Here is a 23,535-nt window from a genome sequence, read left to right as displayed (position 1 = left end):
TTCTCTTCCTAGTATGCAAGCAAGCTTTTGGTCTTTGAAGAGCTATTACATACATATTAAATTTCTTTATATGCAAAAGTGATTTAAAAGAATTACCTATATATGCCAATATTTAATACCAATGTAAATAAAATCGCATTTATGATAAACCAGTGTTCTGCATTACTGCAAAACAGCCTACAAGGTTTACTGCTGCTCAACATACATCAATATAATAGCATCAAAAAGACCTACATAACTTTTTTTTAATAAATTATTAGGAAAGAGAAAAATGATGGATTTTACCTAATCCTTTCTAAAGATCAAATTCTGCCAAATGTTACCCATCTAACTTAGCCCTATACTCTGCAAAAATCCCAGTCCATTTTTCAGTTTGGATGCCTACAGAGTCAAAGGTATTGCAATAGAAGAATGACAAAATAAAGTCCAATGTTAAAGAGAATTCCACTTTCATGTACTTTTTTTTAACCACAAAACTTTCCCCACACGTGTTGATGTAAACTCTGGAGCTGTCATAATTGCTGTCTCAGTGAGCTGTCAATAATGAAAGCCCAATATTTAACTTCCAATCTGGAGATTATCAAATTAAATCACCATTTTTAAAACTGAAAACTTGATCATGTCCCAAAATCTCCTTAAGATTTCAATAATAATAATGCCACTTTTCCCCTCTTTTTTTGGTCCTTCTGATAGAATGAAATAACCACTTTTTGACCTACAAGTAGATAGAGAACTTTAGTCTATATTTGTCTAGTCCAACAGAGCTGTTATGAAACTTCCTGTTTGTATTTATTCCATAGAACTGTGCCTGTGACTTTATTTTTAGAAGGAAGAACGCTATTAAAATCAGAGCTAACAGACAGGTATATTAGCACTCTTACCTCTGGTACCATAGACATCATCACGTTGTTGACATGGATAACATATTGACATCAGGATGGATGTTTTTAAAAATTTGATTGAAAATTCAAATAATCAAACGATTTGCAGCAGCAGCATCCAAGAGCTGCAGGCCCAGGTTTCTCTTTCCTGACACCACTACACTCACTTTGGGAACAACAGACTCAAAATCAAATTAACCTCCACTAATAATAGATAAATATAGAATCTCCATGTTTCAGAATATGATTGGATCTTGTTATTAGCAGTATCTGTTTCATTTTGGTTGCCCTTCTCATTTCTTTCCAGTAAGCTTCCTCAAGTTTTTAAAATTTTAAATGAAACACTACCATAGCAGCTTTTTTTTGCTTTTATTTTTTCTGCAGAGATGTTAAAACCAGCCACACTCTAGATACTCTTTGAAGAATAATGACATTTAAGCCTGACCATAGGCACCATTCAGGACCAACTCAAGAGCTCCTTGTATACTTTGGGCTTCTCCTCGTAGATGCTTTATAGAGCAGTCATTAATGTTGACCAAGAACATATTTTATGGCTAAGAAGCTACCGATATCTTCTATTATTATTGCATTACCTGCTATCACAGCCTTTCTGATTTCTTTTCGTATGTCACTATGATTACTACGAATTAGCTGAGTGCATAATCCTGAAGTTTATTTTTTCAGAGTCATGCAGAGTTTCAAAGTTTCAAACCTTAAAATTCTATATTATTCATGAATAAATTTGTTTTACCTGACTTGATTTTAAACTATATCTAACATTGAGTTTTATTCCTCCTCTTGCACAATCTCCTCTCTTTTTTATGAACCTTATTATTACAGTGTTACATTCCTTCTACCTGGTTTCTAGTATACCTATTACACCGATATCCTTATTCCAAACATGTTATTCTAGTTTCCCACTTTATTTCTTAATTTCTAATGTCTACAGAAACACACACAAACTGGGGTTTTCTGTTTTTCTGTTACATTGTTCAGTTACTGATGGCTGTTATAAATCCCTCTATATACTCATTAGTCTCCAGCATAAGTAATATGATCAAATTTGTAACAGGCAGTTACAAGGCATAAGCACATGAATCAATTTATCAAATGAAAGCTAAATTCATCATGTCTACACACAGAGATGCTCTAAATATCACTTAGGCTCTTCATTCTCTTCAAGGGTATGCTGCAAGAGCAGTTACCATCACAAAGTAGTACCAGAAGCCCTATAAAAGAAACTGTTACTGAAATTCTGAAGTGGGCAGCTGGCACATTGAAGAACATATAATCTTTCCAGTAGAATACATTTTGTTATCTGTCTCTGCATTAGTTTCTAGTCCTGGGACAAATTGCTCAAGGCCTTCATGTGCCATAAACATTTTAAACTGGAACTCCTGCCAAACCATACACAACCATCTTTGATGTAGAATAACATTATCTGTATTGGGAGTTAAATATCTGTTACCTGTGTGGTCAGAAACACTGAAGTATAGGGAAATGTGCATATGAAGAAATGACCTCAAATATGTCTAACGATAGGATGTGGAATACACAAGGCATGACCTGTATTGTGGTCATATGGTAGTGGCATCAGCAAAAGATGCACACCAAGATGTACACTGGTACTTGCATTCTTGTACGTGCGCTTGGGACCAAGTGTATTGTGCTTGGCTTACCAGTGAACAGAGGAGGCTGAAGCAATGGCAGGCAGGAGACATGCATTGCACAGCCAGCTGCGATCCCCTGCACAGAGCTCAGCCCAAACACAACTACAGCCTTTGGCCCCTCTCTCACACTCCCCTCTCAAACTATTGTCTCAAAGGAAAGGTTCCCATGTAAAAAAAGAGAGAATTTGCAATGAAGACCAGGGAGAGATGAGCATGGGAACAAGAAAATTAAAAAGCTAGGTGGATTTCTTTTCAGGTTTCTCATGGTTTACATGTTCTTTTCCCCAGAGAGATCTCCCTCTCGTATCTGAGAATATTTTCATCTGAAGAAACGGATGGACTTGCTGTAAACTCAGTGTGCTGTTTTCCCCACAAGATGCCATTTTATTATTAGTTAGCTTTACCTGCCTCTGGCGTCATGTAACTACACACAATACTACCCACCCTACCCCCAAATTAAAGTTCAATACAGCTTTTTTTTCCAAACCAATGGATGACTTCACAATCATGACTTCGTGAATCAGCTTTGATCACTGCATATCATGAAGGGAAAAAAAGCAAGATATGCTTTTAAAATTACCACTATGATTACTATTATTACTTTGCCAGTCAAACTATAGAATTCAAACTAAAAATATTGTGTTTCCCAATTTGTACTTTAAGATGAAGCACATCGTATTTCTAGATTCAGCTAGCTAGGCTGCCCTCTGAAAAATGCTGGTCCTCAGAACTGAAAAGAAAAAGTTGAACGGGAAAGCATTATGGGTTGAAAACTCAAAAGGTGAAACATAAAGGACTTTTTATGACTTGAGAGCCTAAAATGATTTTCTAGGTTTGACAATTCTCTTTCTGAGAAAAGAGGTGAAATAGCTTCTGCAGAACATTCTGATGCAATGGCTACAAGATTCAGACTGTCAGAGACTAAGGGAAAGTAATCCATTTCTTGCTAGGTGCAAACTCATAATGACCAGGCACAAAGCATCTCTTTGGGGTTTGATCAAAATTTGTATCAGTTATGTTATTTATAACATACTGAGACAGTTTGGGAATAAATATAGGCCTAAAAGCTATTTTTTTCCTCTTTGTTTTATGCTGGTAAATATTCTATTTACCAAGCTGCTTTCAAAAGAAAAAAATGGGGTTGATACGCCAATATCTTGAGGAGTATAAGCAACATTTACAACTGTGACTAGCCTCAAGTCTTGTTCCAGGCAGAAAACAACAACTGACAAGTTCAAACCATATGTTAAAATAAGAAATTCATTTTAGACAGAATCATAGTCTTAAATACATTTTCTTAGTGCCCTTACTTATAGCTTAATGAAAACTCTGAAAAGATCTATCTGTGGCTTACTAGGTAGTGTAGCCTACAGCACTTTTCAAAGTTACCCAGGGGTTGGGGTTTTTTGGTTTGGTTTGAGTTTTTTCTTGAATATTACTGCCTATATGTATGTATTTCTGACCAATTTACCAACCAGGAGAAAAATTTGTATCATTCACATATTTATGTTTACCTAAATTTTTTTTTTTTCAAAATAACTGCAGAAACAAGAAGGAAGCCATTCAGATGACAGTGTCAGAGACGTAGGCAGAGTGGGTTGTAGTCTGTGCAGATGGAGCTGTTTGCATTAATACTGGTCCTTGATAGCCCAAGTAGATTGTATTCAAATAGGAGAAAGAGAAGCCCTTCTATAAGGGGAAGGCAGTCCATCATTTTATGAGACAGACCAAAGAAAAGTGTTATCCCTTTTCTATCAATATGCATAGGTATGGAATACATTGTATAAAATCAATTACATATTTAGAAAAGTCTAGCGTTATCCCTTTTCTATCAATATGCATAGGTATGGAATACATTGTATAAAATCAATTACATATTTAGAAAAGTCTAGCCCATTGTCAGTTACCAAAATGTTCATCAAGTAGAAAGCACTGGACTTTTTATGAGAACTCTGCTGTAATGAAGAATTTTAATATTCCTCTTTCAAGGCTTCTTTTAAGAGGTACCCAAAAAGCAACATGTGGGACGCTCATCCTGATTTCAGAAAACCTGCAGTGTTACCCCCTGCTCAAAGCACAACAGCCATTCACCAAGAGCAGCACACGTGCCTTTGGGTAAATCAAGGCCAAGTTATCCCTCTGGGATATTGCCCACTGATCTCTAAAATGTACAATGTGTTTGTTTAGCTATCATTCTGTCCTACACTCTCTCTTTATGCTGTTACCTTTAAGGTGATCACTGTTTAACTGTAGTATCATTGTTCACTGTAGATCCTTCCAGCCACAAAACCCAGTCTTATTCAACAGTCAGAGACAGACCTACAAAAATGCCCATAGCCACTCTTCCTGCAGAGAGAGTCAGTCTAAATGAATGAATACAGACCACTCCCACAAGAAAAGATGGAGCCTTGCGCTAATAGGTAGAAGATAAAAATTAAAGAATGCAAAAGCTGAAGATTGGGTTTGCATCATACAAAAAAATGCCTCCAAAATCTATCTTACAGTTCACTTCATCCACTTTAGTCTACTGTATCTACCTTACAGAGACACTCTGCAGTATTTCCCAATACAATGTTTTAAATAAAGGCAGGGAATCATAGCAATTTCCCTACCTAAGTTTCTTAATTATCAGTCGATTCCAAATACAAAGTTTTAAAACCAGCTTCTGTTTTGAAAAGGGAATAACAGCGTCTCTGCATTCACGAAGGATGTGCACTTTGCTATCTGCTGTTGATGAGGCACTTACATGCAAGCATTATGATTTTATCTCAGTCTCTTCCTTTGTCAAGCCCCGATTTCCTGTTACAATCTGTGGATGAATTGACTATTTTTTCCCTCCATATGAGTTTATAAACACACTGTAAATGGGTAAAACAAATCACTTTGGATGATTAAAGGGTTCCAACTGTGTTTCCAGATGGGCATTTGTAGGATCCAATTTTGAATCTAATTATGTTTTAAAAACATCTTACGTATTTTTGCTACAATTTTCTAAATAATGTGTTAAAGAGGGAAGATTTTCCTGCCTGTATTAGTCAGTGTATGCTGTTTTACAAAAATATAAATTAGGATATTTTTTTTTATCTTTTCTACGGTCAGAACCATAATACGCAAACTTCAGAAGCTTTTACAGTACTTACAGCTGTTTGTCTCATGTTATTTGCAAACTGTAACAGAGCTACATGACTATGCTGTCATTACAACCACTGGCTTAAAGAATTTATCTATGTTATTCAAATGAAGACTGCGTCTATTATTGTTTCAGTGAAAACACACTTTCTTGATTTGATGATCCCAAGAAACAAGTACCAAACAGTAAGTTGTATGCTCCAGCCCATCTGAGCAGTTCTGAAGGAAACTAGATCTATTCTGACCCAGCAGATAAGAAAACAGTCTTGAAGGAAAAGAGCACTGCAGCAAGCACACATTGATGCACCAGTCACTATATCTTGCATCCTGACTGATTTCTCATTAAGTTCAATGGAAAGATTCTTGCTGACCTCAGTAGTAATTAGCTAGAGACAAAGACTAAGACAAGCCAAAGCTGGAAGAAAAGCTTTGACAGTGGGATATAACATGATCACAGTGAACAAAATCATGTGCTAATGATTCCAGTGATGAAACTAAAGCGCTACCTAAAAATGCTTTAAAGTAATACATAGAATATTGTGCAGATGTTGAATAATCCACATTCTTGCAACTGTTGGCTTGGGTCTCTACTTGCACATATTTACAACCCTAAATTTCTAAACGTGCATATTCCATCTAATAATCATCCTCCAAGCGTTAGTGTTTATATTGGATGGGGTGATAATGGTTTCTGCTTGTTGTGATAAAAGAGCATCATGAATTAATTCTTTTCAGTTGATATGGACTTCAGACTCAGCATCTCTGCCTTATTGTGTGGAACAAGCTATCTGTGGCATTATCAGCAGCTCCCACTGGACCAAGGAAATGTTAGAAGTCTGATCCTGAAATCAAGTGACCTCAGTGAGAGTTCAGAGCCCTTTGTTCGGCCAGGCTGGTAGCTGACTGAGCAGTACATGTCCAGGGACTGCAAAGCGCACTGGCACAGCACCACACTGGACAACGTTTGTGTAGCTACAGAACGCTTTTCAGAGGTGTAACAAGTCTTCAGTTGCTTATAGCCATTATAAACCCTCCTTCAGCTCAAATGCCTACCATCTTTTAGTGTGCTTAGAGAGAGAGGTGTGGGAGTTCAAAGGTCTGTGTATAACTATTACAGAACATGGTGGACCTATGAGGACCTCGGCACCAGCCACTTTCACTGACTTCAAAGGACTGTATAAGTTCAGGCCACCTGAAAGAAAAGTGAAGAAGCAGAACAGTCATTACATCACATGACACTGGAGTATCAGAGAAGTCCAGCTGTTCCTCTTGTACACAGTTTATGGTTGGCTGACCACAGAGAGAACAGCTCTTTGGGAGTTCTCCCCCAAAGAGTTTTTTTTGCAGAGGCAAAAGTGCTTGCCACCACGGAGCCCTACTGTCAAAACTGTGCTCTTTTACAAGTTCTACTTACCTTGGAATCTCTGGTCCACTAAGGTTGATTTTTCTCATGTCTTTTGCCTTTACATTACCCCAGTTTCCGTTCTTACCCTCTCCTCCCTCAAACTGATTTCTATCTGCTGTTACTCTACAATTCTCCTTTCTTTGCTTCTCCTCCTATTAGCTTCTTACTATTCTTGTTTCACTTCTATTCCAATTTTTGCATTCAGTAAACTGTTCCCCAGCCTAAGCTCTTTTGCTTTTGCTCCAGATCCTGTATCTCATCATTCTCCCTTTCATTCCTGGCCTACTCACACAATCCTCTCTTTTCTACATCATGTGCGGCACCATTCACTGCACAATTCAGACAGCATGTTTGCTGCTTCTCCTTGTAATGGCACTTTACCATACAAAATACATGTAAGGATATCAAACAGGGTAAGGAAATGAGCCCTAATGACAGAGCTACACCATGAAAGATGACGCAGTTGTCAGCCATGGGTAACTGGAATATATAGGAGCAATATCCTGCATCATACATACACATTACACCACAGCCTCCTCACCTCACTGATTTTCTGAGCAACGTCTAAGCATGGAACCTCTAGTCTGTGCTAGCAGGAGCTTTCATTCCTGATGGGAACATGCTAGCCAAAATGAACAGAGATCAAAGGCAAGGGGCAACTGGAAAATTAGCTACTGCTCCTTCAGGCTGAGGCTAGAGAGATAGACAAACAACTCACCACCCTTAGGTACCAGTAATGTCAAGGCAACATTTTCAGCAAACAAAATTATAGGCAGGAATGGCTACACCTCCTCTGCAAATGACAGCTAACAAACAGTCCAGGAAGGACTCCATTCTTTTCTCAGCTTTTGCCTACATAGTTTAATATCCAGAGACAGCTCAGCTACAGAGGTGGGTTTTTTAGCCTGCAACCAAGTCATTCCATGTTTTCCACTATCCTTAATTATGCTAACAATGGCTGCTGTAAGAAAACGCTACCAAACTTCTATGACAAATTTGAATGAGTGTAACAATTGCAGCTATAAAGCAATATCTCACTATGTTAATTAAGCAATTTTGTTTCTAAGAAAAGCCACTTAGGGAACAAGTTAGATACTTCATTGTAATTGTTAGTGTACTGGCAAATTAGAATAAATGAGATTTGTTATCAAAGGCTCAGTAGTAGAGAGCTGTCAGTACTCCCTGGTCAGCTAAGTCCTTCCTGCACAAAGGCATTATTGTGGGAATGGTAAAGACTACTCCACCTCCTCCTCTTCTTGTTTGTTAGAATGACTGCCTGTTATGTTTTTGTTATCTATCTTGTGCAAAAGCTAGGCTGTTGGCTTATCATTCTAATTTCAACAAGAAAGACAAGTAGCCTGCTTTTTATCTGATCCTTTGTCCTTTGATTTACCTCACTCAGCCAGCCAATAGTTAAAATTCCCTTCAGTACAGCTGTATGAGTCATTTCACACAAACAATCCATATCTTTAAAGGCCAGTCACCAGACAGGGAGGTAAAGCAACAGAATTATATCTTAACCAAAGGGAATTACTGCTTTAATCTATTGGGAATAAGAATAATATAACTGGCAATAAGAATAATGTGAATGTAATAGAAAGCTGACAAGCACATAAGATGATGTCAAAGTACAATCTGAAGAAAACTAGCAATTGAAAGGAATGATTTCAAACTATGAGATGCCTTAAGAGTCCAACAAGCATGTGAAAATGATGACTTGTTGATAGGCGATAACCTGCTACAGGTGAAGATCATCAAGCATTTTGGACAGTATCTGGCAGCCCACACTCAAGTTTGCTCAATTTGAAAGACAGGACTCATGTCTACAAACTTATCTTCATTGCCAAGTTGTACTTACTCTTTGGAGAAGGGTACTAGGGGGTAGAGGGCAACAATCCAACTGATGTGTATTTTCATGGATCTGCTGCTTTCTCATGACAAGACACCCAGCACTCGAATAAAGCTATTTCATAGTTCGTATATACTACCGAAAGCACCAGTTTATCTGAAGAAAAAACCAAAAAGCAGGTAAAGAAGGGGAGAAATAATTACCCTGTGGGAAAAAATATGTAAGTGCAGTAAAAACAATGCAAAATGAATAGGCTTGAAATTCTAAATCTAGAAATTGATGCTCAGAACTGAAGTTGGTTTAGATCATTCTCTGTTTCTAACAGCATTTAGATATTTTAAGGTATTAGCACAGTTATGTCTACTAGAGGCTGAGTACCACAATGATGGCAAATGTTGGATTTATCACATATTTGATGGCTAACTATAAATGGAGTTATTTTGCTAAAACAAATATCTATTCTATAATTACTCATCTCTCAAGTAGGAAATTTCCAAAAAGTAGGAATATCTTGAATGAAATTTGTTTGCCATAGCAGGTAAATATGGATGCAGAAGATTACCTGTACAAATTCTTATCAGGGGCATTATCTTATGAATATTATTGTTACTGTCCTGTAGCTGTACCTAAAAATGTTGGGCCAAATCTGCTTAGAACATAGGTATATACTGTAACAATTAGGACATGTCACACCTTCCTTCATTTTAAATGAGTGCTACTCTTCTAATTGCAGCAGAACAGAACTTACTCATCCAAAACCCAGATTGATTCAAACCAATGGCAGATTTTCCATTGATTTCAATGGAGTTCAATTCAAATCCTGCCTAGAGTTGGAAGCACAGGTGCAGACAGTCACCTAGCAGTATAGGAAGTGTTCTCATGATCTAAAGCCAAGGCAGAAGATGAGAACACAAAAAGTAAACATCATGAATGGCTTTAAATTTTTTTATCTCTGAATGTTGGAAGGACAAACATAGACACAAAAAATAGCAATAGTCACATATTAGTGACATTTTGGCATAGGATCTATTAATATATGCAAGCTTTCCTACAAAATAATTCATTCTCTGTGAGCGTGAAGTAAACTGATCTTATAACTTCTAAGCCCCGCAGCAACACCTAAAGTCTCAACAACAGCACAAAACCTACAAATGCTGATAAGACAAAGTGATTTTTTTCCCACAGTCCTGCCATACAATGCCTATTACTGTCTACATAAATTTCCACGCAGAAAATAGTCTCTTAATCTATCCCAATCCATCCCTATATGAAGAAGAAATGTAGAGAAAGATTAGATGAAGAGCCATAGTACATCTTTTACTTATTGCAGTTCCTTTAGAACTTACAAATGACACAAGGAGGGAAGCAATACAGGAAAGTTCTGAAAATATTGTCTCTACAAATGTAGGCTGGAATAGGTGTGGTATTACTTTCTGTGTTTAAAACCTGAAACAGACAGGAACAAAGACAGTTACTAAGTCTTCACTGGAGATGTACAATGGAAACAAAGAGGACCTTTGGGAAATCACTGATATACTCCAATAATCTTGTTAAAGATGATCAGATCACTGGACATGTGTACTGTGAAAGCTAGTGAAAGTATACGGGCCAGAATTATTCTTTGGCAATTAGTTTGCTTCTTCCAGAATTAGTACTAATCCCTGTAATTGATTACAAACTGTTGAAACTGATCCAGACATTCTCCTGGAAATTTCAAAAACTCTCATTAATAAAACATTGAAGTCGGTTTTCATATTCATCCCAGTTTCCTATCTGCTTCAGCCATTTTCATATAATTTAAAAAAAAAAATACAAGGAAACACAGAAAAAAAAATCAGTTTTGTTAGTTTCCTTTTGACTTGCTCGTGTTATTCCTGAGGAGCTTCTAAATCATTGCTATTCTAATTCTGATTTCAGAAAAGCAATGATTTGGGAAACACAGTGCAGAATGTCAGTGCTACCAATGACTGCAGAAGGGAAGATCTTCAGTTTCCTGAATAAGCACTGATACACTGAATAATCCCATGGAAATTTCTTCATTTAAATTGCTGATCTGTTAACGCCTACATTAACTCACAAACAGCATGATGTTTCAATCATTAATAAAAGGATTTTTTTAATATACTTTGGAAACCCTCTGGATCTGAGGCAAAATATTAATCTAAAAAACATTTCCTTGTGTTGTTTTGGAAAACATTAGGATGTCAGATTAAAGAACATGCAGTTAGTTATTCAGTATGCTATATTGGTAACATAATGCGGACGTACACATATAGTCAGTATATCCCTGGTTTTATGGAAGCACACAGATTTCTTTAGATGTGATCCTGGCTGATGCTTGTCAGCATTCCCCCTAATAATGGAAGAAATTCTGAATAGTATTCTTATTTAATTAATATGATTAATGATTTTGCAAGGCATTATTTGGTTGTTGTTAAAGGAAACAAAATAGTGTGACCAGGGAAGTTGGTGGAAAATACGTTAATTCAGATTTTAGCCCAGAAATTAAAACAATAGTCATGCTAAGAAATATGTGAAAACCACATTAATTATGTGATATGGAGTATATATATAATACAAAATTTCTGTTTCCTTTGTTCTTTGCACCTATAACAGACATCAAAAGACAAAACCCAAGACTTTTACTGTCTTGATGCCTTCCTGTTGCTCCTTTTTGCTAAGCTTTTAAATTGTAATTACTTTTTAATGAGTTGTTGCATATTCTTTAAAGTTATCAGCATACATGGATTTCCAAGACAATTATAGGGCAGCAAGAAGAATGCTATTCTACCTGAGAAGACAGGAACTGAGAGAGAAAATGAGATGTTTTCATGCTTTATGCATCTATTTCTCTTAGTGCTTTTATGGTTTCTACATTGCCCAAGGAAACACTCATATGGATCCTCTCGCAATCTCTTTATGAACCAGTTGCAGTCTGGGTCTCTCTGGCAGATGATCTGAAGTCAGTCTATGTCTGCTGAAATAGATGCATGCAGACTTTTCATGTTCCTGTAGCTTTTGGACAGATGACTAGTAATCCTGACAGCTTGGTTGTTATTTTTTTAATTAGAGATAAACCCTGTTTTATGTAGCAGAGTAACAAAGGATCCAGCTATGTTGTTGTGCAGTAACAGGATTAACTAACTCTTTGAGAAATATTTGTTCTGCTGGTATACACGTGGTTAACTGGGTGTCCCACAGCTTCAAAATAATATTCAATGAACTTTCTTTTTCTTATAGCAGTGCCTTCATGGGGGCTGAACCACCCAAAGAGCACAACGCCATCAGAACACCAGGAAGACAAATATCCCTGCTTTTATGCTACTCCCAACCTTAAGCTTCAGTTGATTTTAGATACATCCTAATTTCTGAAAGTTTCTTATGCACAGGTTTTTCTTTCTTTTACAGGTACATGGCCATTATTGACCCCTTGAAACCTAGGCTCTCTGCAACTGCTACCAAGGTGGTCATTGGGAGCATATGGATTTTGGCTTTCCTGTTAGCCCTTCCCCAGTGCCTATACTCCATAACCAAGGTGATGCCTGGGAGAACTCTTTGCTATGTAGCGTGGCCAGGTGGTCCAAAACAGCACTTTACGTAAGCTTTTGTTCTTTTAAACTTGTGCATGTTGGTGTCTACACTTGCAATAGACTTGGCAGAAGCTGCAAAGTATCATGTAGATACCCTACATGCAGAATAACTAACAGCATTGATCACCAAGAAATGTAAAGCAAGTTTTCTAAGCTGGGAAGATAGAGCATTTTAAGTGATGAGTGGAATACATTTATTCTCTTCCACTTCTATGAGTGTTCTCTATCCTGTGATGCATGTTTGCCATCATTGCTTCACTTGAGATGGCTACTTCTTTACAGACAGAGATGGTCAGAAATTGGAACAGAACATGCAATTCAAATCAAGCTTCCTTTTCATCCTAACCAGGAAAACAAGTATTTCCAGCTTCTCCTTGTCCTAATGAGATTTTTTTCTCTGGATCTTTTCATGAGAAGTTTGGATTTTCCCACTTCATTCCATTATACTATCATAATTACTTATCTCAGATATCAATCTAAGTAAGAAAACTGTAAAACCTATAACTGGTTCCATTTTCTGAAAGTGTAGAATAACAGTAAATTAAATCGAATATATCCTATTTGTCCCTCTGGCAGAATTAGGAATAAGTGGTTACTTAGCCATAGAAACATTATCTGCCCTTTCATGTCTTCATTAGCATTTAAGATGAACTGGACGTTCAAGACTGAAAGCCTGCGTAATCATCCAGAATCAAATCTGACCTTTTGTTCTCTTTCAGGCAGGTGAAAGAGGCTCTGGTCATATGTAATTTTTATCTTTTTAGGAGCCATGCACAGATACTTCTCTTTAGGGCAAAAAGGTCACTCTCAGTGACAGCTGGGGATTCTTCACTGGTCATTCACTGAGATTTTATCTGAAGATGGCATTTAACCAGGAACTAACAGGAGACAGAAGTTATCTTTTTTTTTTCCCATCATTACATCAGCAGCAATGACTAAGTTGCACATAGGCAACAGATCTGTGCTGCCTACGTGCAACAGATCTGCTGTATGAAGTACGCTGGGTAACACAGGCCACTTGCCAGGGCCTTTGTGTAAACATACCATTTGAATACTTATTTTCCTCTTTCATTTATGGTCCAGAGCAGAGCTCAAAATTCCTAGCTTGCCCTTAGAATACTTGGCTGTGCAATAGTTAAATCAATTCAGTTAGTTATGAACAGACATGCCTTACTCTGCAGTCACTAATTATGATTAACTATAGAGACATTCTTGATCTATGCTACTGCAAGTTCACAATCAGCACCAGAAACACCATACATTTCTTGCATTAAAATGTGAATAAATTTGCAGTGCAATTCAAGACTTTCAAAAAGACAGTGAAAACACCAAGGACTAGCCAGTCAACGTAAAACATGCTTTGTGTTACAGTAGCACTCTTGACTTTTAGCAGCCCATTCCATTGTTACAGCTCCTCTGAAAGCACTTATCAACTTAATGCTTTTTCATTGCAGGTATCATGTCATTGTGATTGTGCTGGTCTACTGCTTTCCACTGCTTATCATGGGCATCACATATTCCATAGTGGGGATTACCCTCTGGGGAGGAGAAATACCAGGCGACACATCTGACAAATACCACGAGCAGCTCAAAGCTAAAAGAAAGGTACTGTTCCATTAAATCTCACTAAGTAAATCCTGGTAACATCATCTGCAATTGTGTTGCAAAGTATCACAGTTCAGTCCTTCAGAAACACCAAACCACTTGAAATAACAGTGATGAGAGATTTACTCCAATAAAAAAATTGTTTGACAAGTTGTCTTCTATGCTCACCAGCTATTCTTTCTGTAAATTTACTGTTTGTCATTAAATGAAGGTAACATTTGGATTTTAATGTCTTACTCCACATGCAGCAGCATATACTGTGCCTGATAGATAGAAATTAGGCCCAAATGTTTAGCCTTTACAGAGCTAAAATGCTGAGTTTTGAACAATGGGCTAGTGGACCATTAGGTCCTTTTAGGCCAGATTCTTATCCTACTGAAAGAAAAGTGAATCTTGCTGTAATTTTCAGTAGATTAAGGCCCATGCATCTTTGAGATAAGTGCTGATCAGCCTGTTCATATTGAATAATTTAGGTTTTATATCAATGACTTTTGGTGAGAAATACAAACTATTTTTTCCCAGTTATTTTCTTTCAATCTTTTTCACTGTAAGTATTGCCAAATCTAACAAGGCTGTGGATTGCTTATGAACCCATTATATGACTATTTCCAGTTCAGTTTTCATGGTGCTGCAGTGCCATGAAGGTGTCTTTCTTATAACATTCTTTTTCAGAACCTAACATTTCTTCTTTAATAAAGTAGCCCTTCTGCTATTAGTTTCTGACTTTTTTTCATACTAAAATGCATTTAACCTTTTGGATTTGAAAAAACGGTACCCAAAACATGGACTTTTTAACTCACAATAATAAGCACATTTTCAATTGTTGTTTGCTTCCTGGTACTGTGAATAGGTTTGAACAGCAGTATATGCTACCACGCTGTAGCAATAGCAGAGTACAGCATATTGGGTCCTGAGACAACAGGAGATCTTTTGCAAATGCTGGAGAACACTAATGTTTCCATTTCTTTCAGGACGCTGCCAGGAATATCAGAATGTTTTTCCCACACACACTACACAGAGAAAGTTATTACGGCAAAGGATCTATGGAAGGAAAAATTAGGATCATTTTCTCATTCATACATTTTCAGACACAGAGACAAGTGCAAACTTTCTATGGCATGTTTCAGCTGTCAGAACTGTAGACATGGCTAAACAGCTTTACAGTATAATGTGCAATGCCTCATATGAAATGAAAGGTGTTATTTATTTTTGCTTTTACATAGCTCTTTTTAAGTGGGCAAAATGCCAGCCTCTGTTAAGGAAGCAAAATCCAGTTTGACTGGTATTATCACTACTATTGCCTTGTAACACTTCATAGATTATTTGGAATGTGAACGGAGAGAAAATGATGAAAAATCATCATAGCAAACTAACCAGTATGTTTTGCATATTTGCCCCAAAGTGAAATTATTGAACTAATTTCCAGAAATGCTGGAAATCTTTCAAAACACCAGCATTTAACTCTTTATCTTTATCCACAGAAGTCCAACATTACCATTACAGTCTTTGCCATGCATGTCATCACTTATCCAAAAGTGTATTTTCAAAGTTACAAAATTACCTTTCCTATGGAGCATAAGTGGAAAAAGATTTTGTTAGTCAATTAGCTGTGCTATCACCAATACTGCCCTTTCAGCCAGTGAAAAAAAGGAAGCAAATACTTAGTTGAGGGTGCTCAGGGTCTGATTTGTAAAGGCAAAACGAGGAATCATCTTCTGTAACATTTTGCAAAAGCAGATGTAGAAACAAAACTATTAAGAGCTAATTTGGAGAACCAGGACATCCCCGAACTTCAGCACCTGTTACTATAATGACTAAGTAAAATAAACATCCTATGTCATAAAAACAAAAGACCTCTGAAGACAAAAGCTGGCTTTTACTATATGCTATGAAGGGTCTAATTAAATCCCTCGAATACGTTAAAAAAGCACCTCTTTGGAACTCTAAATATATCCAAGAGACAAGGAGTAACATCCTTAATTAAAGGTTTTTGAATGTGACAGTACTGGAATGCATGCCTTCAACACATGCAACAAGGGGGTTGAATTATGTGCAGATATATTGTACCTGCATCAGCGACTTTATTGGCAGAGCACCATGACAGCTCTTCAGTTCCACTGCTGTGCTTTCTGGCAGGATTCATGAAGTAACTGGTATTTGGAAAGATTAATCATAATTGGTCATTCATGGAGATGAAGAGAGCGGAATCCAAAAAAAGCTATCACTCAGCCTGCCTCTGATAACAGAGTTATTGCTTTTCCTTTATTCAAGCAAAGAAATCATCTGGTTTTCTTGCTATTTAGCATGCAAATATCTAGATATATGGAAAGTCTGTGAAGTATAAATGAAGGAGAAATAAAATAGCTGACTGCATGTTTCATATTATGCAATATCACAGTGCAAAGGATGTTTGATTAGGATTGTTTGAAATGGTATTTAATGTTAAGAAGGTAGTGAACCATTAATTAATGTAAGACCTTTAAAAGAAATGATGTTTGACAAGAAAAGATTTGAAGCTTGAGAAAGTTGTTAGCAGTTCGATAGACTCATCACTTTGTATATGTGACTGTGTGATGCACCCTGAATCCTTCTGAAAGCATCAAAGAACAAAGGATTCATAGAATTTCACAGTATGTACCACAGGCTGGGCAACACAAAGTCATACTTAGCATCTTTAATGGTCAAAGACTTGAAATTTTTAGAAATTCCGGATTGGTTGAGACTACTACCACTTTTTTTTTTTTTTTTTTTTTTTTGACAGATCAAATGTCTCAGGGACTGACCCTTTTAAATTTGCCTGACATCAGCCTTTTGAACTTCTGAACATTCACTACATGTGGGGACTTTGCAGTCATTGCCCCTTCTTCTTAAAGCTTCTGGCATGAGACTGACTGATGCTCAACTGAACATCATTTATTCTCCCGCAATTTCAATTTTCACAAGACGGAATTACAGTTTCAATACTGTCTTGCATAACTGAAGTTTATATAGGTGGCTCATAATGTTACTACCAGTTTTACTAGGCCAAAATAAATTCACCACAAATACAGACTTGCTCTCAGATGTTGTCTCCACATTATATTATTTCTATCTAACCTCTTCCAACTTCAATTAACCTGTAAGAGGGGATAATTGTGTACTGTAAATAAAATCTATCAGTTACTGTTGTCTTTGTCAAGAGACACAGTTCTGATACAACTGTCTTCTGAAAAAATAGCATTTCTCTCAACAGAAGATGCCATTGCCTTGTCCCAATAGGAATAACAGAGAACAGAAAATACTCTCCTTAACTTTTATACCTTTTCCTTACAGTTCCACTTACCTCTAACTATTAAGGTTATGATAATGTCACTGCGCATCTTTTTCAGCAATTTTCATGATTCCTCCATACTTATGCCTCTGCCTGTATTCTTTGCTTCTCCTAACACAGCCTGAGGTGTCACCTCAGCTTCTTACTGCAATGAAGAAGGATTAAAATCCACATTTTTCCAATTATTTTTTTTGTGTGAATTTGCATGTAAAAACAGGAAAAAAGCCTCATATGTTTTCTAGTAGGAATTGTAGGAATCACTACAGAGATGGTCAGGTTTACCACCGTAACTACATAAGGAAATCTTTGAAGTTGTATGTGTGTTGCGGGGGTTTTTTGAGAGCAAAAATAGACATCCCACATCCATTTACAGCCAAATGCATCTATTTAATTAGTTAATAGAGTATATACAACACAGTAGGGGAGAAAATTAAAAAGCAGAAGACTTAAGAATTCCATCTGAAAAGAAAATAATATTCAAAACAATGTGGGACTGTAGGAATAATGATGTCATGAGAACCACTTTTGAATAAGAATTTGAAAAGAAGCCAAATCAAGTAAGGCAGCAGGGGACACTTCCAAGTCAGACTCAATGGTTACATCTAAACTCAAAAATCACTCAAAATTACTGTGTGAAAACCTTTTACTAGATAAACAAAAATATCCAGATGAAGTTTTAAAGGACACAAGTAAGTATTACAAAATAGCATCCCAACAATTTTAAATAATTTTCTGAAACAGTTACATGAAAAATTTCCCCACTTTCATAGGCTATGGAAATAAGCAACAGGACAGGATCTGAACAAACATCTGTAGGAACACTGCATGAACACGTCACACGTAGCCACTCACACATGTACTTCTCTTTTGTTTTGTTATCTGTTTCCCTGCCCACCCACCCACCACCCATCCTTTTTTTTTTCCTTTCATGGATTTAGAGAAAGTCCAAAGGCCAACTAAAATGACCAAATATCTTATGAAGAGATTAAAATGACCTAGTGAGCAGGAGGCCATGGGATGAGATGATCAAGGTTTACAGAATCATGAAGGTGGTAGATAAATTGGTTGAAGAACTGTTTGTTGGTCACCAAATTCTGAAACACAAGAACTAAGAGGAGAACTACCTTTAAAGGAGAACTACAAGAATTCCCTTTAAAGCAGGTAGAAGAGAGTGCTTTAAGTAAGAATAGTTTAAGGGTTGGTAAAGAGCTTCTGAGGCTCCTGTCAGGTGCTATGATCTCAGAAGTTTCAGAAAGAGATTAGGCAAATTAACAGGCAATAAATTCATAAATAGATACTGAAAGGATGAAGCAGGGATGCACCCCTCTCTAATACAATTTTTGGATGCTGGGGGAGTATTAGGAAAATAGAAGATGGAAAATGGCCAGGTTCATGGGGTCTCCCTAAATAGCACCTCTTACTGCCACTGTCAGAGACAGAATAGTAGCGTAGATGGACAAATGCCTGATCCAGGAGCAATTGTTCTATGTCTTTATGTTCCTTTTTTACACAGCAGTACAGCTCCTACCTTCTCACTGACTTTTAGTTCAACTAAAAAGGCAGATTTCCCTTTTTTTTTTTTTTTACCACATATGGATACATGACATGAAATCATGTTAATATACATTTTATACTACATTGCACAAAATAAGAAAAGCACTAGTTCGAAATAATAATACTTTTGCTGGCATTAAATGGTGGCTGACCAGATCAGGATGAAAGAAAGTAGCTGAATTGTTTCACTACGGAGTAGTTCATTAAGCAACACATTTTGTTAAATTAAAATAAAACAAAAAAAAAAGGCAAGCGAGTCAAAGCCCAAAATATTACAGTGTAGTACCAAAACTTTTGGAACATTGAATTAATTATGAGCACCCACAAAGGCTGACACAGATTTGGAAAAACAATACCATAGTCATCATTCAAAGCTTATTCATCAAAAGTAGGCGATGAGAATATTACACTATAAATTCACGTATCAGATGGTAAGTAATTCTGAAATCAAAGATCCTTATTGTTAACAAACAACCACTCAGTCTAGACAGACAGACTAGATACTGCCCCATTCATAAAACCTCAGGTGAAATTTTGCATCCAGTCATAAGAAACAAAATGTTTTGACACTCTGGGTCCAAGGATTTGTCTTGCATGTGACTTCCTGTTTCCTACTAACACCATTTTGAAACTCCACCTTTATCTTAGACATTTGTTCAGACTTCTTGGAAAATAATTGCTACCCCAGGGGACTGCATAAAGACATAGTAAGTTTAATACCTTCCCAGATGTTTAAGCAACCCGTCTTCTAGATTTTCCCAGTATGAGGACCAGCACTCCAATCTTTAATAACTTAAATATTATATTCCATTTTCAAAATGGCATAAGGGAGTCAAACAGTTTAATAGAATAGAAAGTCAATATATCCTGATAAACTCCATTAAAAATGCCAGCTGCAATGAACTACCCTAACACAGCTTTGTACTACAGACTTCACAGCTGACACCCTAGTTTATACTAAGTCATCACCTACAAATGTTTTTTAAAAGTCAGACAGTAATAACCACAGAATTTTTTGGCCTTTGTTCAGATAATGGTCTACCAAGGCTTCAATACATCTAAATATTCACTTCTCCATGTTATGTGTGCAGGGAGAACCGAATATTGGAGCGCACAGATACAGGGGGAAGGCATCTGGGTTACAGCTCATCCAAATCAGCCATGTAACAGCAGACTGCAAAAGAGACTTACACTGCCATTGTGCCTTTCCCACTACTTATTTATTCATGGGGCATGAATGCTTCCACCTGGGAGATTCATTTGTGCTTATGCTTCATGAACAAAAATGACTGCCATGGTGATGCAAGAGCACTTTGCTTACAACTGACAAGAAGCCCGCTCCAGAACCGTGCAAACATACACAAAGGGGCACGTGCCCTTTCCTCCTGGGAAGGCACCCCTTCCTTTTGGTTGATTCTACATTTCTGAGAGTGATAAGTGAAGCCACCTACCCATTCTGTCATGGGGCAGTGCAATACAGAAATTCAATTTATCATGCATAACATATACCTCCTGCCAAAAATAGGTGCCTGTGTTATTTTTCTGTACATCAGTAATTCTTTTCTGTAAATGGGTATACTCTTCAATTCTGCAGAGAATGACAATGCAAATAAAATGGAGAGAAAAAGACAGGGGAACACTAGAACACAGGCAACAGAGAAGAGGAGCTGGAGAATTAAACCCTATTTTAAGAACAAATGGTCTCACTGATCTAACAGACATAGCACTATGGCTTATATTGTATGGATAGCTATATTGTTTGAGTATCTGAAATTTCATACAGCTACAGTTAAATTGTCATTTATCCTAAATGCTGATGCATTATGAGCACCTTGTGAGCCAAGGCTTTATCATGGTGGAAAATCACAGCTGTACTTCAGTGCAGCCATTCATAAATTTAGCAAGCATTGTTCAGCACATTCAGAAAGCAATAAGTCTGAGTAATATCAGGTTGAAGGACAATTTACCCCAGCTACCACCAGTTCCGTAAATTCTGCTGCTTTTTTGTCAGTCAACAACCAAAATAAACCAGAAATGCCTTTTAATAATTCCAGTGCTTAAGTGGAAATGTCCACTGTTTTATTTCTTAGGCAGATAAAGATGTGGCAAAAATACCACTTGAAGTGGCAGCTTGTTATGCTCAGACAATGTCTTTCCTCTATGTGAAATACAAAGAATTTAACTAAAAGTTTCTGAAGTGATTAGCTCTAACTCTCCTTTTGTCCTCCCTACCATAAAAATAGTCTAACTTTACAATTTCATACTTCCACATCAGTGTCCATTGAGGTTAGCTGCACCTAGTCGTATATATTTTGTGACATTACTCTAGAAATTAAATCCATTTGAAGATTTCCATATCAAAGAGACACAGCAGGTTTTAAACACCAGTTTTATCTGTGGCAGTGTTTGACATTGTCACATTTCTTGCTTAAAGAAAAAACAACTCAGGAAGAAGGAATTCTCAGGAGCTTTTAAGGGCTCCTCCAAAAGAAAACCTGTGCCTTGTTTTCCAGACACTGGAAGATGTTGAACTGTGTCCAGAGCTTTCTCTATTTCTTGACACTCCACTTGTCCTTGAGTGTCAGTTTGTCTCTTTCAATATTAAAATGGTAAGTAAAAACAGGACAGGAACCAGTCTCAGAACCCAAGAGTCATCACAGTCAACCCTAACTGAATTCCTCTGATATCATCTCAAATCTCCATCTTAAAACCAGTTTGCCTTCTGGATTGCTACCTGTAATGGAAAGTGTTCTAAAAATCTCACCGCTCCTAGAGTTCCAGTTCCCAGGCTAAATTTATTTATGTACAGCTCTATTTATGCCATTATTTTATGTTAGCTTAACTAATTAACCTATTAACCCTCACTAGTGCCACCTCTACAGATGTTTTTATAGCCATATCCTATCTCAGCCTTCACTTACATTCATTACATTAATTAAACAAGTGCTTCTGGTCTTCTTTTAAGTAACAACATCTGTATGCAACAAGTGACCAAAACCAGACAAGGAACACCAGCAATGAAGTCTCACCATGGTCCTGCACAGTGGTAATAACACTTTCCTGTCTCCGCTGAAAATGCCTCATCTGGAACATCTTAATATCTCATTTATTCTTTTCATTAAACTGATGAACTGGTCATGCTATAATGAATCAGTACATCTGTACCTTCCTCACTTGTTCACAACAGTTCATTCCACAACCCACAGCAAAAAATGTTATTAGTTCTTAATTCAGCAAATCACAGAATTTTTCCAAGTATGATCTTACCTATGGAAGAACAGTGCCAAACAATCCCAAAACTAGCACAGTACCAATCCAGCAGTTTCTGTGATATCTGTCACTGTCACAACCCCACTTAGAAACACAAGCACGACAGATACTGCACAAAGTATGCGATTAGCACTTCGAAGTCGCATTTCTGCCCCTGCAGTTCCCAAGTTCTTCCTCTGCTATGCCTCTGTCACAGCAAAGCTGCACAAAAGTGTGTTCTCACCAAACATATTTGGCATGCTCCTATTCTCCTGTACTAAACTCCTCAGTAAATACACTAAATGAGACCGACCTCAAGACTGACACAGAGTACCTCCTGATATGGAGAAAGGTTAGTATTAATACTTTCTAATAAAAAATGTTTCTCTCCACTACCTTTCCAATAAGTGTTTCCCAAATCATGCTCAGTAATGAAATGCAACAGGTAAAAGTTACTTGCACAAATAGCTAAAGACAGGTTTTCTCTGATTCTGCTTCAGGGCACCTCTTACTATGATACCATTAAGTCTGACAATTTATGGGAAGTAGGAAATATCGTTGTTAATGTGGTAAATGCAAACCAATCCTAATAAAGCTGGAGCTTGATGTCACCAACTGTTACACATGCCTAAAATTGGTGTTGTAACACTGTAGATGAAGTTACACCAGGGGATGTAGCATGCTTCCTGTGAAGCACTGATTGCAGTTCTGTCTGTTATTCTTCTCTGGCTCGGCATGGGTGAGTCAGTACTGGTCGTGAAGCAGATTATGGAACCAGACTGCACAGGTTAGTGTTCCAGTAATATTTTGAGCTGTTGTCCCATACCCATAAAAACAGATACCCTGCCAGACTCACCAGATTGCTATCAACACAATAGTAAAAGTCACTACTTGCAAGTAATTGCTGCTACAGTTAAAAGCTTGCAGAACAGAGGGTTTTTTAACCTTATATTCTTCTAAGCTTAACAAAAGCTTCTAAAGGGTAATAAAGGCCAGAATATCAAACAAATATCTGCCTAGTGAAAACACTAGCAGAAGATATCTTTTCCTATTTTAATCAGTGATACATTCCCACAGCTATTAAAAATCTCAGCAATACAAAGTAGTGACAGGAAAACTTGATTTGGGCATTTTTCTTTACAATTAATTAAATTCTTAATTTCTTGAGCAATCAACACATTAATGATAATGTCTGACCCCCTCCTTAAACATATACACACAGAGAGGCTTTTTTCCAGCACTATGAGGCAACATAACCAATAATCTGAGAAATCTTTTTTTTTAATTTTTAAG

The 23,535-nt window shown here is 37.1% G+C and overlaps 1 protein-coding gene across 1 annotated transcript in view; it reads left to right on the top strand.

Moving 5' to 3' along the window:
- The window catches only part of TACR3 (tachykinin receptor 3), a 41,113-nt gene that overhangs the window by 4,505 nt on the left and 13,073 nt on the right, over window positions 1-23,535 (top strand). The window contains exons 2-3 of the mRNA XM_056351610.1: window positions 12,343-12,531; window positions 13,979-14,129. Of these exons, the coding sequence (XP_056207585.1) occupies window positions 12,343-12,531; window positions 13,979-14,129 (340 nt within the window). The remainder of the gene's footprint in view (window positions 1-12,342; window positions 12,532-13,978; window positions 14,130-23,535) is intronic.

This window comes from Falco biarmicus, chromosome 1 (assembly GCF_023638135.1).
Source record: "Falco biarmicus isolate bFalBia1 chromosome 1, bFalBia1.pri, whole genome shotgun sequence".
Taxonomy (NCBI): Eukaryota; Metazoa; Chordata; class Aves; order Falconiformes; family Falconidae; genus Falco; species Falco biarmicus.
Note: the sequence above shows the minus strand (reverse complement) of the source record. Positions and strands in the feature narration are given on the sequence as shown.